This window comes from Ostrinia furnacalis, unplaced genomic scaffold (assembly GCF_004193835.3).
Source record: "Ostrinia furnacalis isolate ACB-3 unplaced genomic scaffold, ASM419383v2 OfSCF3744, whole genome shotgun sequence".
NCBI lineage: Eukaryota > Metazoa > Arthropoda > Insecta > Lepidoptera > Crambidae > Ostrinia > Ostrinia furnacalis.
Genome location: NW_021133983.1, coordinates 117,427 through 134,073, shown reverse-complemented (window position 1 = coordinate 134,073; position 16,647 = coordinate 117,427). Strand labels below are relative to the sequence as shown.

The 16,647-nt window shown below is 37.2% G+C and overlaps 1 protein-coding gene across 2 annotated transcripts in view; it reads left to right on the top strand.

Moving 5' to 3' along the window:
- p130CAS (Serine_rich_CAS and FAT-like_CAS_C domain-containing protein p130CAS) overlaps positions 1-16,647 on the top strand; it is a 69,581-nt gene that overhangs the window by 4,700 nt on the left and 48,234 nt on the right. Inside the window, exon 1 of one of the 2 annotated variants that reach the window (XM_028312005.1) lies at positions 82-506. The exons of the other annotated variant lie outside the window; for it this stretch is intronic. Within the exon in view, the coding sequence (XP_028167806.1) occupies positions 465-506 (42 nt within the window). The 5' untranslated portion in view covers positions 82-464. Of the gene's footprint in view, positions 1-81; positions 507-16,647 lie in introns of those variants that run through there. 2 annotated transcript variants of the gene reach the window in all.

Below are 16,647 nucleotides of genomic sequence, written 5' to 3'. Positions count from 1 at the left end.
CGAGTGATCAGCAGGACGAGGCTCCGAGCGAGGAGATGCGGAGGCTGTGCGCCGCCAAAGCGTGCCGGTCGTAGGCGCAGGGAGCCGGGAGCGAAGGCGCGGGGCGAGCGATGCGCGCGGCCCGCGAGCGCCAGTCGCACACTCGCGCCCTACCAAGCGGGCGTCAATCGCGTGTCTCCACGCTATCGCCGCGTCTTACGCAGCCGTATTCTGATTGGAATTGTTATTTTTTCGGCGGTGTCTGAATAAATCGATGAATGGCAACGTGATGTGTGTCGGATTCGGAACTGTGAGGTGCTGATTTTGGGCATTGAGATCGGGGATCGGGGGAAAGTGTTTTTCGTATTGTTTGTGGCAGCGACGGGACGGCCAGCGGCGGGCGGGCGCGCGGCCCGTAGTGGCGGGTCGGTGGATGGTGCGGCGCGGGCGGGCGCCGGGGCGCGGCCGGCGGCGCCGCTAGCAAAATGTCGATACCCCTGGGCCGGGAGACTGTGCTCCCCACGCAGGTGAGTCCCGCTGTCGCTTTCCCGGCGAAGCGTGATTGTAGATACCAAGCACCAAAGACGTGCCTCTCGCAAATTAAATAATTGGCCAATGGAATTACAGCCTCATCCAGCCGGTGTCGTAGATCTGCTACGTGACTGCTAACATCAATAATTTAGCTGACGGATAAGAACTCATCGCTATCTGAAAATTGGATAGGCTTTCTATCTAATTCCATAGAGATTGATAAACAAGAGTTCAATTCAGAAAATACGCACTAGTAGCAGAGTCTACGGTAAGAAATAAGTAATACGTTCGCTATGACTTACATTTTCCTCTTATCTGACTGTAATCGAGTCCTATGATTGAATGAGTAAGATACAGCCTGTACCTTGAAGCGAAATTGTTATTTTTGTCACTTTATTTATTTTCTGCGTCATCGACTCTGTCCTCGGTCGTTATCTTTTGATAACGATAAAATATTGGACAATCTGTTTTTGGAACCTGTTAATATAAAACTTATAATTACATACCTAGTTACCATGTTTAGTAAATACCTAACGTAACAACATAAAATGTTTTTAAGAATGTTTTAAATTACTACCGTATTATACTGCGTACTTACTCGTAATTACCTTAATTGAGCAAGTACCTAACAGTTTGTTAGCTAGTTATTACCAAACACATTTAATTATACAATTAAAACCTCTATCCAAAAATAATGGCAATACATTTCAAATTCATTAAGTTAGATTCGTAAATAAATCGATGCCTACTAAATAAATAAACAGGTTGCTTAATTTTTTTTTTATAATATTAATAAAAATAAATTATGCTACTTCAAAAACAAAAATACCAAGTCCTGTAATGTGTTCTAGTTTCTAATATCACGTTTTATAGAAATGTAGAGCGCGTAGTACCTACAACGGTAGCTAGCATTGAAATTCTCAATTTCGTTCACGTACCGTTCGAACAGTCCAAAAGATGGTAAAATTTATTCTCTCATTTTTCACTCGCAAGTCGCGTATTGAATCTAATTTGAGTCCCCACCCTCCCCCTACTTGACTATGCCCAAATCGTATTCATTTAAATAATTAAGATTTCTGACGCACCCGATTTTGGTCATTGTGGTGCTTGGTCGATTGTTTACACAGGGATTGAATAAATATACCCATGGAAGGGTGACTTTAATATTTCCTTTTTTTTCCTTACACAGGCAATACCCATTTCATTGAAAATACATAGGACATGAGCCCTCGTATGAACGAGGCGAAACGCTGCTGTCTTATATCTGTATGTTGTATGATAAAAAGCTTGTACGCTTTTTTAACACTAAGATATTATTTCAAATTCAAATTGTTTATTTGCATACTAAGTGTACATTATAGGTCTTATCACTAATACATGTGTGCTTATTACTTAGTTACCTAGTTAAGGCATTGCAAAGGCATTTCCCTTTTGGTAATTAAATACACAGCTAATTACTGTAAACAATAAATAGGAATTTTTATAATACATAATGATAATTCCCCGCAATTGTAAGTAGGTAGATAACTGATATTAATATGACACTATCCACTTACAGATTCATATCTCTGAAGTGATTCGTGGTAAGATCACAAGCAGGTATTATCAATCCTTTCACAAATACTTCAAATAAAGTATTAACTAGTTCATGCTCTACAATAATCCTCTTGGTTATACAACTTGAAACAAATGGCAAATATTATAAACTAGGCTACGAAAAACGTGACAATTTAATGTGCATAATAATACTGTCTAGACAAGGCAGATGTAGAGTACAGACACAGTTTGCCATACCTACATTCCAGTTAAATTATTATTATGTGTTTTCATTCAAAGCTTTAAATGGCAGCTCCATTGTAGGCAGTCTGTACCCGTATTTCGTAGTAAGAGACGGAAATCTATGTAGAGTTACGTACGTAGTACTAGTATTTATTCTGTGGTAGAGTAGAGCTTGGTGGTGGCCCGGTTGGCAGTTACACGGCGGAAAGTTCAAGGCTCTATCGATCGGAGTGCAAGGTTGGGGGTATTTTTCGCCGCCTATTCCAGTTCGGGTCGAAGGCACATTGACTTATTAGGCTATTCCGCCACGCCATCAAAGTCACGCACGAAATTCGCTATCGAGCAAGTATCAAGAACGAAAGTGCTACGAAGTCGTCATTTGTTTTTGAGTTGGTGCATTGAAAACAATAATCTGATTCACTAAAGATAGATGGATAAGATAAGTGTTAAGGTAGAAACAAATACCTATTTTTAAAGGGATATCATCTATATTTAAAAAATATGATAATTATTCAGATATCTCGAAGTTTTGGAGACAATTTGGTTCACACTAAACCGTGAAGTCGAAATACCAAATTGCTAAAGCTAGTATTTTATCTAAATGAGTCGTAAAGAAGCCGTTACGGTTATCCAGTGTAAATAAGGACGCCTCACCTAGATAGAGGTTCAGTGTCCGTCTGTGAGTGCGTTTCTTGCACACGTTTGAGCAAAGCCGAGTATTTATAAACGAGTCTCACATTTCGGACTAACATTTACTGAACTTAATTTTCCAAACGACATTGTAATAAGTAATAGATACGAATATGAATCGCCGATTCTAATTAGATTTTTGTTTTTGTTAATTACGAGTACATATGTCAAACTTTAGACTACTAGCTGGAGGTAGAGACATATTTTTATCTTTAATGTTCGCATGATATTTAGCTGAATTATTGCCAAAATTGTGATTTCAGATTATAAAGAAAGCCACTTGGTGGACTAAGCAAAAAATTGAAGCTGCAAAAGTGATGCGTACCAATGCTGACTAAGCATCAAACAGGTCTCAAGCCTCAGATCGCGTTGTGAATAAGCCATAGTTCCATGGTGAGTCACAGGCGAGGCTTCTGCGAAGTGCCTTATCTCGTAGGTAAGGGGCTATTTTGTGGCTTTGTCTAATAAATAGCTAATATTCAATTAAATACGCTGATATTAGGTGGTGTTATGTATCAGATTAATTAAAATGTGGTACCAGGAAGTACACAAGATACTCGTAAATACATAAAGTGATACATGTTTTTTCTTATTAAATTGGGTAGGTATACCTAAATACAGATTGTTTTTGTTGAATCATAATTGGTATAGTATTTAGTGATAAATGATAACCTTTAGTCACTAGTGTTTTGAGGCTTGTGATTTAAAAATAAACTAGGTAGTTATTAACGATTGGAATAACTAAACGACTGTGCCATAAAGTCATGTATGTGTTAAAAATAATAAAGTCACTATATTAAAAAAGTAAACCAACTCTTCTCTATTACAAAGTTTTTATGCACAAAGGTTTAGGTTTTCAGAAGATAACATACCTACTCGTAATTCAATAATAACATGAAATAAAGAGTGTTAGACACATAACGCTTTTATGATCGCGCGACGTGCGTTAATTAAAAAAAAAAAAAAAAAAAGAAAAGAAATGACAGGCAGAATTCATGGGGGTAAAGTTGTAAACAGAAACCAGTAATATGTGTTTAATCTTCTACCTGCCTTTTGTTTTTTCCTCTCCCGTTCGCAATCCCTCGGCGCACCGGCTACTAATGTGACCTACTAACGCTCGATTAGCTTTCGTTCCGCTGTCCCTACACCTACACCTAGTTAGGTATTGATTCAGCTAATGTTTGTAACGAGGTCGTTCACCTATCGACTGCGAAAAGGAAGGACCATGGCGGGTGTGAAATTTTTAATGACTCAACTCAAGGAGGCAGTGGATGTGTTAATAACTTAGGTAGGAATACGAATTCTTGGTATTGGCATTTAATTGACATGACTAAATGGTAATTATGGATGTTAGTTAACAATTCCCTATTTTTATTTTATTTCAGGATAAAATATTCACTGACTCTACAATAAACTCATTGTATCGTTTGTGTGGGAGCAGTTAGCTAGATACCTTTGGCTTAATTGTTTATTTTTTTTATTGTGTTTAATCTGTATCTCATGTTGATAGCCCAATAAAATAAATAAATAAATAAAGTATTGAGTAACTCGATAGGTGGATTCATATTTTTGATACAAAATAAAGTTGTGTAATGTATAAATTTTGTTATCTTACCACAATATAGAAATGATATAACTACCTAACTTTAATTATATTAATATTAGACCAATTATGGCACCGTTTAAAAACGTGTTTAAACGGATTAACGTCTATCTTAGCAAAGCGAAAGCTACCTGTTTCCTTTAGCAAGGTAGAGATTTAATTCGCTATTTATGAACTAACGGTGAAAAGGTTAATTTAGAATTACCAAGTAAAATATAATAATACCTTTATTTACATCAACGTGTAAGAACTAGCATAACCAGTCGGTGTAATTGTCTTGTAGAGTTTGACAGCTTTTGAGGTCAGTAGAAAATTGACATACCTACTTTTAAAACTTCATTAACTCTTTCAGGCAGGGTAAAGACTATAATTTTTCGTTCCAAAATTTTGTCTGCTTTGTCTTGTGTCACTATTACACCAGCACTAAGTGCAACACAGACCAAAGCATGAAAACGTGGGACGTGTAAAAGCGCTTTTTTAAAGCCTATTTGCAAAAATAAATGAATTTTATTTTTATGAATTTTAAAAGTAGGTACGAATGGAACTTTATAAGGTAGCTCGTATTGGTTTTCATAGGAAAATCCATGAGCGTTCACAATAGACAGTTCACTCGTGTCAAGCGAACACAGATTTAAGAGCTTTCACGGCAAATAGCCAATATGTGGAAGTAAGTGGACTATACTGTGCTTATCGCGTGCACATTGTCTGCATCTTAAACTCATTACGATAATGGATGGAGGCTCTGAGGCGTGCGAGCGAATAAGGATTCGGTTTCAGCGATGCTTCTAAGTAGCATACGCTGTTTGCTTAGCTATTAGCGGCATTATTTTCCTTGCAAACCATGAGTATATTGGTTTTAAATTCAATTCAGATAGATCCATTATTACTTCAAAAGCTAGCATCCAAAACTTAATAGAGTCAGGACAGCTTATAGCTAAAGAGAATAGACAAGAGCATTGATAACCTACTTTATTTGATAACAATTTTCTTTGCTTCATTTATACGACTATACAAATTAGGTTAAAGTAGTCTTAATTACGATCGAGACTATTTATAAAACTACAATTAAGGACCCGTTCGCATAATACATTATTCAGCGGTCGTGATACCCTGTAATCAGAATGATTCCGATTCAAACTAAGTCCATTAGTTACGTGTGACTGTGATTAGGCTAATTAGTCAAATGGAATAGAAGAAGTCAATAACTTAAAACAAACAGCTTATTTTAAAGACATTGAAAAGCGAGAATGTAGAGCGGGGGACGATACGAGTAAACTAAACGGAACGAATATTCTTAGTATCTACCTACCTCTATCTAGTTCAGAAGTTCAGACTGTAGTTTTCTCCTGAAAAAAATTGTACAGGGTGGCCCAGAAGAAAATTCACTTTTGAAAATTCAAGGAAACGAAAACTGTACATTTTTGTAGAACTTTAACTATTGCAATTTAAAGGAAATTTAGTGCAATTTATTTTAAAATTTACTTTCTTTTATAAATTTTATCGTACAGTCAACAGCACATCAAGCTATACATTTTCGTTGCAAAGTCGCCCCTATCGCAACTAGGTACATAAGATACCACAGTGTTTACGTTGACGTGCTGTTGACCGTACATGTGATTCCCTTGACGTTTACAACATTCGGTCAACATACATCAAAATTTTGGAAAACTTTCGTTAGAGTTACCTCGAAATGGATTCAGGATGGATGAATGCTGCAGAGTTTTTGGATTATTAGAGTATACATTGCTCATAAGGTAACTCCACAAAAAGAAGTCTGCTGGAATGAGATTAGTACTAATTAGAGGCAAAAAGATTTCACCCCTGCTTAATTGGTTTGTTGCATTGAAAGGATGATTAATTTTTAAGAGCGCTATACTGGTAGGCTGAAAAGCTTTTTGATTTCAAAGCTGCAAGATTCGCAAGGCTATGATCGGAGCACTTGGTTTCATCAAGATGGGGCTATGTATAACACTTCAAATGAGAGCATTTACATGGTAAAGGACATGTTCCCACAAAAATATTTTTTCAGGTAGGGGTGACATCTCCTGGCCACCAGGAAGCCCTGATCTCACTCCAAAAAATTATTTTTTGTGGTGATACCTTAAGGATAGAGTATACTTTAATAATCCAACAACCATGCAGCAACTGAAGCTGAGCATTCTGCAAAAAATTGAAAATAGGTTTCGAGGTAATTCTACAGAACGCATTTCAAAATTTTGATGTGTGTTGATCGAATGTTGTAAGCGTCAAGGAAATCTCCTGGGCGATGTAATTCAATAAAGGTAAATTTAAAAATAAATTACATTAAATTTCCTTTAAATTGCAATAGTTAAAGTTCTATAAAAATATACAGTTTTCGTTTTCTTGAATTTTCAAAAGTGAACTTTCTCCTGGGCCACCCTGTATATGTTTACCTACTTATTTTTTTTATTATGTGTGCAGAATCGAGATACAATACTTACTTATATTTCTGAAGAACCAGTTTCAAAACAAAACATGCTAAGAGCTTAGCTAAGTGAAGAATAAATTCATATTCTACCAGCAGAAGCTTACAGCTTTGTATAAGTAGCCATTGACTAAATCCTATCCGCTGCATCTATATTTTTGAGCAGGTATTCATTGCAACGCCTGCACTCACATTGTCCCTTATCTTGGCGAATCGGGCCGTGGGTAGGTACTTTGTAGTACCTTTATCGACGGTGTTGCGATAAGCCGATACCGATAACTGTGACTGCTTTGGTTATCGAACGCTTAATAAATTTCCACAGCGTTCACTATATTCATTTTAAATATTTATAGCAGCAGTATTAGATTGCTGACGACATTATGATAAATAGATAGAACACACTTTAGTGTACACCACAAGAGACAAGAAAAGAAAAAGAAAGAAGTATACAAAAGATACAGCACAATTTAGATGATATAGGACGTAAACTTTTTGGAATATCGGTCGTCTATAGATAGACCCCTTATTATTGTGTAGCGACCCAAAAATATTCGCGGTCACAAACATTTGAAGCATCCCAAAACTCTCAGACCTCGGGCGAACAAAAGAACGAGTCCATCCAGTTTTGGAAATTGTAAGAACCTGACACATCCCAATCACGGTTACTACGCCGCATCGCGTGCGTGGTTTCGCAGAAATGTCTGGTCTTTAAATAACCTGGACCAGGCGAGTTTCGGCTTCTTGTCGACCGTCCTCGGCGGCGTCCTTTGCTTTCGCCAGGGAATGCTCACAAGGTCCTTATTAGGCTACATAATAAGCTGCTCGTCCTCCCGCCGACCCCGAGCATCGATTGTCAACCCTACTTTGGAAATCGGCGGCATTTTTGGCGTCAATAAAACTTCTTTTTAGTATAATCGCCAATGGATTATGCTCGGTAGTCCGACGTTTTTCCGTAATGACCGGGATCAGCGCAGCTCTGTCATTTCCAAGCTGCGAGCAAGGGCTATCGATCATAAGTTAATAGCGGCGTTCAGTGTACTTTATATTCATTCGATACACATTTACATTTCTTTCTGCGTCAAAACTTTAGATTGCCATTTAAACTTAAGAGTGTTTTGCATAATGGATTTTGTATCTAATCCAACTATAAATAAATACACTACTTAATCCGATCCAGTAGCTTTAAATGTGTTTTTATTGTGTCGGTTGACCTTTTCAATATTTTGTGGAAAACCATGGCCACAAATAAAATAAAACCGGCTAATTAAACGTCATGTAGAGTAATTAAGCTATCATGTAGTGGAAGCAGGCAACTGGGTCGGCGGCGAACAGATGACCAATATTTCCGTGCAATTTATTCAAGTAATTAAATTACTAGATGCTACATCCTCGTGTCCTTGTCATGTTATAATTAATGCAATTAAAATTAATTAAAGAAAGTTTCAATACAATCTGCTGCTAAACCTGAACTTATTCACACTTAGGTATGAAATTTTTAAAGCTTTTTTATTCGATTACGAGCAGCTTAGGATCCTGATCTAGCTTTCGGTAATGTACCTACGAGTACCTACACTTAAACGTAGACAAAAAATTATGTATGAAATTAATGAATATGAAAATTAGGAGAGCAAATTCGTTGCTTTCCTAACATCCATTATGCACGTTTTTGCTACGAAATCCAGTAAGTAACATTAACAAATTGGTGTCCAAACCGTCGTCAGAGCAAATTGAATCTCATACCGGTCGCATTACAAACAATACGCAACGTGCGGGCGGAACATATTATCCGTGACATTTAAGATTAAATTAAGCAAGTGCATGCGTGTTGCACGTAAACAATTTAGGGCTTGCGCCTAAAATACCTGCCACTGCGCTGGCGCAAGCGAGTCGCGGCCAGCGCCATATATGGCGGCGCGAGGCCGCTCGTAGCCCTCTCCCGCTGGCCGTGTTCTCTCGCCGTGCTCTTTACGTGATTAACTCAGTCTGTCTAGCTCTAGATGATAGACTAGCTAGATGATAATAAGCTGATTGGGTCACGCAATTAAAGATTCGACGAGTTGTTTATAATTATGTGACGTGAAAAGACGACTTCAGAGAGCCTCAAGAACATGATGCACATATTTGAATAGACTGTTTAAGCACTACGGCTGTGATAGACCTTGGCATCTTGAAACAAAAATGTATAGTAGTGCAGTTGGCTGTTGCCGAAATCGCCATCAATTTATCAGAATGCAAAATCGCAGGTGCCGTCGTCCATCATGTAAAAAATCCAAAATACTTTAAAGTCTGGTATTACGAGTACTTAGTTAACTGCTTGTGTCTGTTTTTAAAATACAGAGCAATGGTAAGTGACACATTAATTTGATAGTAATAACACAAATGTACACCATGTGGGGTAACAACTTGTGAAAACACGTTGTGTGCAATGCCTATTTTGTAGTTCCGTATAGGGTCACCTTATTGGAGGCCGACCAGTGCCACGCACCCACCGAAATGCTGATTCAGAGACTGCATCGCAAAAGGTTTTCAATGTGGTTTCGGTTTCATTCGTATTTTTTGCCTGGAGAATAGTGATAAAGTATACAGGGGATATTTTCGTATAGGTCTTATCTTACAGGAAAACGATTTTTTTTGTATACATATTTCGTTTTCCTGTAAGACCCTGAATTTTTCAAAATCTCCCCCATTTGCTCGTTAAAGTCTGTCTTGGTAGAGCGTACTGGTAAGAGTGGTAAGAATCAAATCAAATCTGTTCAAAATTCCAAGATTCATATCTGAGAGCATCCCTGTCCATTCATAGGTGGAACATACACATAAGATAAAAATTTAATTTGAAAAGGCAATTACCTATAGTAATCTAGCTAATTAATAAGATAGGTTTAGGATGTATGAAATATAAAATGATTATACTACAAGATTATTTTTAAACTTCATGGTAGAGTCCTGGTATTTTTTATACCAAGACAATAAACATTAAATATTGGAATATTTCTGACCATAATGTAAAGGTTTAAATGTAAGATGATACAGGTAATTCTAAATTAGGATTGCATAAGGATCTGTCCAAAACCAATAAGAATAAAACACAAAAATTTCATACGAATTCAATTCCGGTTTGAGCAGTAAAAAGGACATCTCGTTTACGTGTTCTGGTTAAGTGTTAACCTTTCGAAGTCTCAGTTTGCGCAGTTTTAATAAAGGCTTATGGCAACATCGATTATTGGGAGATAGTATAACGAAGCTAATTATTATTATTGCGTCGAGAAGCATCTTGTCGATCGTGAACGTCAATCTAACATGATTTGATACTAATTTATGTAAAGCTTAACTCGTTCCTAGTTCAAGTTTTCATTACTTATAATAATTTTATGAAAATTGCATATCCTATCAAGTTCTTAAAAATAACACTTTACATTATATTATGAGCAGACACATAGAGAAGTGGGTTACTATAATTCTTGCGACTTCGACGTATACGTATTATATTTATAACTTCATAGATAATTGCGCTTTTCATAACATGGATTGTGTTATGACAAGGCTTTCACAAGAAAATCTTGATTCAAATCGTTTGCTATAAATAGAACTTAGCGTTATCCGTGACTAGTTGATGCCGATAGACGGCGCTGGCAATAAGTACTCTAAGGAGATGATAGATATACTCAACCAGCTAATAGTGATAAGACACGCCGCTAAACTAGCACAAATACTTGCTGCATCGACCTAATCAAAGGCTAGCCCGGTAGCCCCTGGCGACACACACTGCCCTCGCCGTCGGAGCTGCAAGCCACTTCATTATAGCCCTAACGGCGTAAAGCTTAAAGCTCTACTGCGAAACACCATAATGGCACATAACTGGTGCACATGCGTTCCTCTAACATCTCACGTCCTCCGCAGCGGATTTTCGATCTTGTAATTTAAGTCATAAAGCTCTGATTTCTCTTGAGCTTTCTGGTATCTCTATTTTCTTAGAATGAGCGTGACGGTATGAGGGCCATTCCTAAGTCAAGTGCTACCGTTCGACGCGGATCGTTTTGAAGGCTAAATCGGTATATCTGGCATCGCAGGATGCTGCTTAGGCATTTGGGACTAAATTAGCAATTTCATCCGAGCATTCGCTTAGTTATGCAAAGCATTAGCTAGTAGACGTGTCTGTCTGTATTATCTTGGTATAATAAGAAATACCTCTAGAATTATAGTAGTCGTAGGCATCTAAGCAAATGTTATCGTGGATTGGATTATAATCTGAAGTACCATTGGTAATTATTACAAGCAACGCAATAGAGGACTTCGTAAACAGTAATACATAATCAAAGAGAACATCACTTACCTACTGTAAATGCTCCCATTATTGTAACACCTTATTTTAAATTAAAGTAAACTCAAAAGCTGTCGCGTGGGACAAATTAATTGACTTAGCGAGTGTTTTGATCAAACACTTGAATATAATTTAAAATATAATAAATAAACCGAAGTGACACAAATTACGTAATACCAAGCTTGTAGATGGTAATAATTTTGAATTACAAATTAATAAATATTATTTCTGGTCCTGTCTGTGGTCCAATTTCCATGAGGATTACATTTTGAGTTATATTCGCTTAATATGTAAAACTATTCATGAAAGTAAGGTAGATGGGCCAGGCTTAATTAAATGGTACATTCCTGCCGAAAATGGCCGGCGTCCGGGTAATTGGGGTCTGCGTTTATGATCCCTTTCTCACTTATGTACACAAATAAAAATTAAATGGCTTTGCTTTGAGCGTGACTTGATTAAAATCAAATAAATTCATATTAGGTCTCATGTTTTTTCAAGGATGGGAGATAAACACCGCGTGCGCAGTAATGAGACCGATCAATTTATATTTTGTCAACATGTAAATTTCAAATCCGACTGATTAGATTAGGTTACATGATCATGATCATACTGCTACGTATCAATCATTGCCAGACCAGACAGTTAATTGGTGCCTAGCTACGAGTACAGTAGTTACATACACGTACATATTTTATGGTTGGAACTATATAAACCAAGTTTTGTGTATTGTAGTTTCAGAATAAGGCTGCGGCCACACTACGGAGCTTTATAAAGTTTCGCTACACTATGGCTGAATGCGCGCGCTCAAAATAGTGTTATGTAAAATGTAGAGTTTTGGAAAACTCGACGTGAGATGATTTTCTTTTCTGAAAGGCACCGCACTTATTAGACTACTGGCTTTAAGTAGTATGTCACTAGCTAAAAATTATTAGAGTCGCAGTAAAGTTAACCAACAATAAGTTGCGGAGAATAATTGATGGAGACAACAAAGTACTTTATTATTATGAATCGTTTTTAATCTACTTTTTAAAGACCCGCATAGTGGCTTTTTACAAGATTACAGTTTACAAAGTATCTAAGTTAATGACTTCTTTTTTATGGAACAGGTGTTACAACCTAGCATGAAAATAAGTTTCTCGAAAACTCGTGTTTGTAAAAAGCAACGTGTCATTAAAGTTATGTAGGACGTCTTTTCACGGTTATAACAGCTTTCATAATACATATTTTTATTACCTCTAAGTAGTGTAAAGCAACATACATAAAAACCAGGTAAGAATGGGTTTACAAACGGCTTGACTCTTTCAGTAAATTGTATAGGCTTTTCTCCGGGGTCTCGCGTAAGTAATAGCCTAAATTAACAACCTACCTACAACTGGGTCAATTGATGGCTGCCTCTCTAGCGTAGCTATGTGCCGACCTCCCTACCGAGCTAACCACCGCCATAACTCACAGCACTAAACATCAATCTCCCAAACAGCACTTAATCATTATTATGACAAACAAGCATTAGACGCAGACCACCAAGATTTATCTAAACCTAGATATATCTTGAACGCTAAATTTCCAGGCAACTAGGTCACATATTGGATTGCTATCAGCGCAACTGTCTTAGTGAAAGATAGAAAGGCAGGCTCTTGAATGTGCATTGTGATTTAAACATCTTTGTTTGGTTTGAATGTGTATTGTTTGTATTGTTGTAGAGCACCGACTGGGGTACTAAAGAGTTTATTACAGAGGGTTGGAAATGTTTTACTGACTTCTGAATGCTTTTATTATGGCCACACATCGAAAAAATATCATTACATATGAATATCTTTTACAGTTGAGCTCTTATAAGGTGTTCACATAAAAATGCGGATTCAATTTGCAAGGAAGTGTAGCGATAAGAGACGAAATGGGCCAAAAAAGTTCAACTTTGCAAGATAGGAAATACGCATACGTCTACGAAGAGTTACATGAAAAATCGTTTTTGCCGCTTGTCTACGCAAAGGGGAGATATCGTATCGCGACAGTATGTTAAGGTGTGTTAAGTACACATTATAGGTTACATTATTACAAAACGTAACGAGTAAATTTTGTCACACTTGAACAAACAATGGCGTTCCCGAAATGCAGCCAACCCGAATGCTAATTAATGAAAAGCCAAAGAACAAAAGCGAATCATTTCGTGGCCGTGCGTTGACACTGTGTTTAGTCTGCAGTCATCGACCCGGGTGTAAAAAGGTAACTCGAACCTGCCGCCGCATTACTGCAAATTGACTCCATATCTGCGACAGTGACTGGCTGTCGCAGCCATGTGTGCCAGAAAAAAAGGTGACTTTTCTCTTCCAACTTCAAACGTGTTCGTTATAATAAAATGAGGAATAAGTTAGCCTATTTTTCTGAGATTTTCTCTTCAGTTACCTACCTACTACAAGTTACATGAATTTTAAAAGAAAATGGCAAAAAAATTGTTAAACCTTCCCAAAACAACGATGAAACAAAAAAGTGACGAAACTAAGTCGAAGAACGAGTTTGAAACCAGTTTGAAAAGAGTTTCAGTAAATCACTTGCTTTGCAAGTGGTTCCTAAAGGACTATGGCTTTAAGTCAAATTAATGAAAGTCTGTATTAACTGTTATGTGTAGGAACTGAAATTGAAAAGTAAGTTAAGTAGAGTTGCAATTTCGTAATTTCGTTGCTTTAGGTGTAGTGAAACGTTTTACTGTGTGAATTCAGTAATGCAATAAAAAATGAAGATAACCTGCGAGCTTTCGTCAAAAGATTTCAGTAATATTAAAAAGTTTTGAATTAAATTAAATCCGTGGTTATTCAACTATTCATACATAATTACTCATACGCAACTCGACGTAATAAATACATAATGTTCCGGTATACGCTGAGCCGGATCGAGTATGTCTCGTGATAATATGCATGGACAGGCTTTATCGCGAAATGTATTATGTAAGTAGATTAGCTAATATAAATCACGGACGATTAATTACTTATTAGATATGCGAATATTCTTACGATGTAAATACATTACGTAACGAGACTAGCCAAAACCTGAGTTGTCCTTTTTCAAAGTTTCAATAAGTAAGCTCGTAGTCTGTATATAATAGAGCTTCAGTTACTTGGAAAAACCTTTGAAGGCCTCAGCCATTGAATTGGACTAAGCCCCTTCGTGAACCATTTATACTACATCTTATTTGCTGGCTTCACTTAACGCACATAAAAGCTGAAAGCTTTCTAAGTGACTGCTCCAAACAAAGCAAACGCCGATCATAACCGTTTAGCAGGATATCTCGTCGCGATCCAGTGAGATACGGCTGCGGGATTGCTATGAGACTTTATTGCCTCCGCCGGCTTCAAGCAAATTTATAAATCGATGTCGTCTTGCCGAGATATCGCTCAGGTCTGCCGGTGGTCCCACAAATCAGAAAATGAACAGGTATTCTTAGCTCTGGTATTAATAGCATGCAATTTTCAAGTTAATACAACGTAACAGGAGACGCAATTAGCGTAGTTGCTCAGAGGCAGGTTAAGTGCCAATTATTGAACGTATTTGTAATGGACTGATACTTCTTTGTAACGAGCTTTCACTCGAGCGGTCGTGGCTAGCGAAGAACTTAGGCAGCGATTAATTTATTGAGCGCTCCCTTCAGGCTGGGCCACGGTGTGCGAATCACTTTCACTGATCAAATTTTTGCTAAAAGCCGGTCCAAGTTTCGCGAAAGTGGTTGGGCTGGTCGCTGGTGGTGCACGGCTGGCTAGCTGCATAGACGAGACACGTATTTCATGCCCTGTCGCCATTAGTCTGCTGCCACTCGATTCATAAATGTCAATGCTATTAAATTACTGTCAAGGCGTTCCTATCTAATAAATGAAAGTTGAGAGATAGTATCTGCAGGAGTGTGTGATGGAATCGGTGTGTAAGCAAGGTGTGTGGAGATAAGGAGTTTTGTACCTAACCTAACGAGCACTTGCCCTGCCGAGGGCGCAGGGTCCGCCCGACTTCCTTGTACACGCCGGACGTCGAAGCCTGATTTAAGTTATGACGATGTTATGTAAAGCTAATAAGACGTATGGCAATATTCGATATTTATGTTGCATAGAACCACACGTGTTTTGATTTGTGAGAGATGCATAGAGATATTGCTTGGTATTGATTTATTAATCATTCTTTACAATCAGTGACAGACCTAAGTCTACTAGCCTATGTATCGCGCAAATAGCTAAGCACATGCTGATCATTCTTGTATAATTTTACGACCCACCAACCCAAGGTTGTAGTAAATTCTAAAAATAAGTCCTATGTGACTTATTTTTAGACTATTCTTGTCTTGTGCCGTAACATAACTTGCTTAATGAAGACAGCACGTAATTCTGCTCACGTCCTCTTAAAATTGATATCGGCACATCGCACGATTTTATGAAATGATGTGTTTTAAATTACGTTTAAGTAGCGCATTAGTAGTCGTGAAAGATTTAAAAGATGTATTGAGTGTGCGTTGAATTTATAAACGGGTCTAAGTGCACCGACTGTCAAGGGACTGACGTCAGCAATTCTGATTGCCATTTCCCTTTCGCAATATAGCAGACGACAGCAGTAATTAATAGCATCTATATATATAAAAATGAAACCCGTTTCGCGTTGTCACGGCATCACGTGTGAACGGCTGAACCGATTTCGATAATTCTTTTTTTTTAATGTTTGTGGAAGTCCAAGGATGGTTCTTACGGAAAAAAATATTAAGAAAATCTCTACGCTAAGGCGGTACGAAGTTCGCCGGGTTAGCTAGTTAAAGATAAACATTTATTACTTGTCACTTTGCAATCGATATAAATAGATATTATTTTATTAATAGTAAGTAAATGTTAGTACATGTTTAGTAGAGACTTAGAGGATCTCATACCTTTTGGAATAGTTTTTTAAGACACTTCCAAAAGATTTTAAGAGCTTTTATTTAGAAACATTTAAATTAACCTAGTTGAAACTTTTTTGTACAAAAAACCTACACTAAAAAGTAGAATGGTATACCTACATAAATATTAATAATTAGTCCTAATAAATAAGTAGGTAATTAGTAATTATTATTCTACTTTTTAGTGTAGGTTTTTTGGAGTCGGTTTTTTTTTTATAAAATTTAACTTATTTCTTGCTTTTTAGTTAACTAATTATTACCTTGATGTTACCACTGAAGGTAGGCAGTACATTGAGACCATATTCTTAATGTATATTATAAAAAAGTTCATCCCCAATTTTCCACCCTTGGGGGTGAAATATTTTCTTCAAATTCGCATGAAACCACCCTTTTGATAA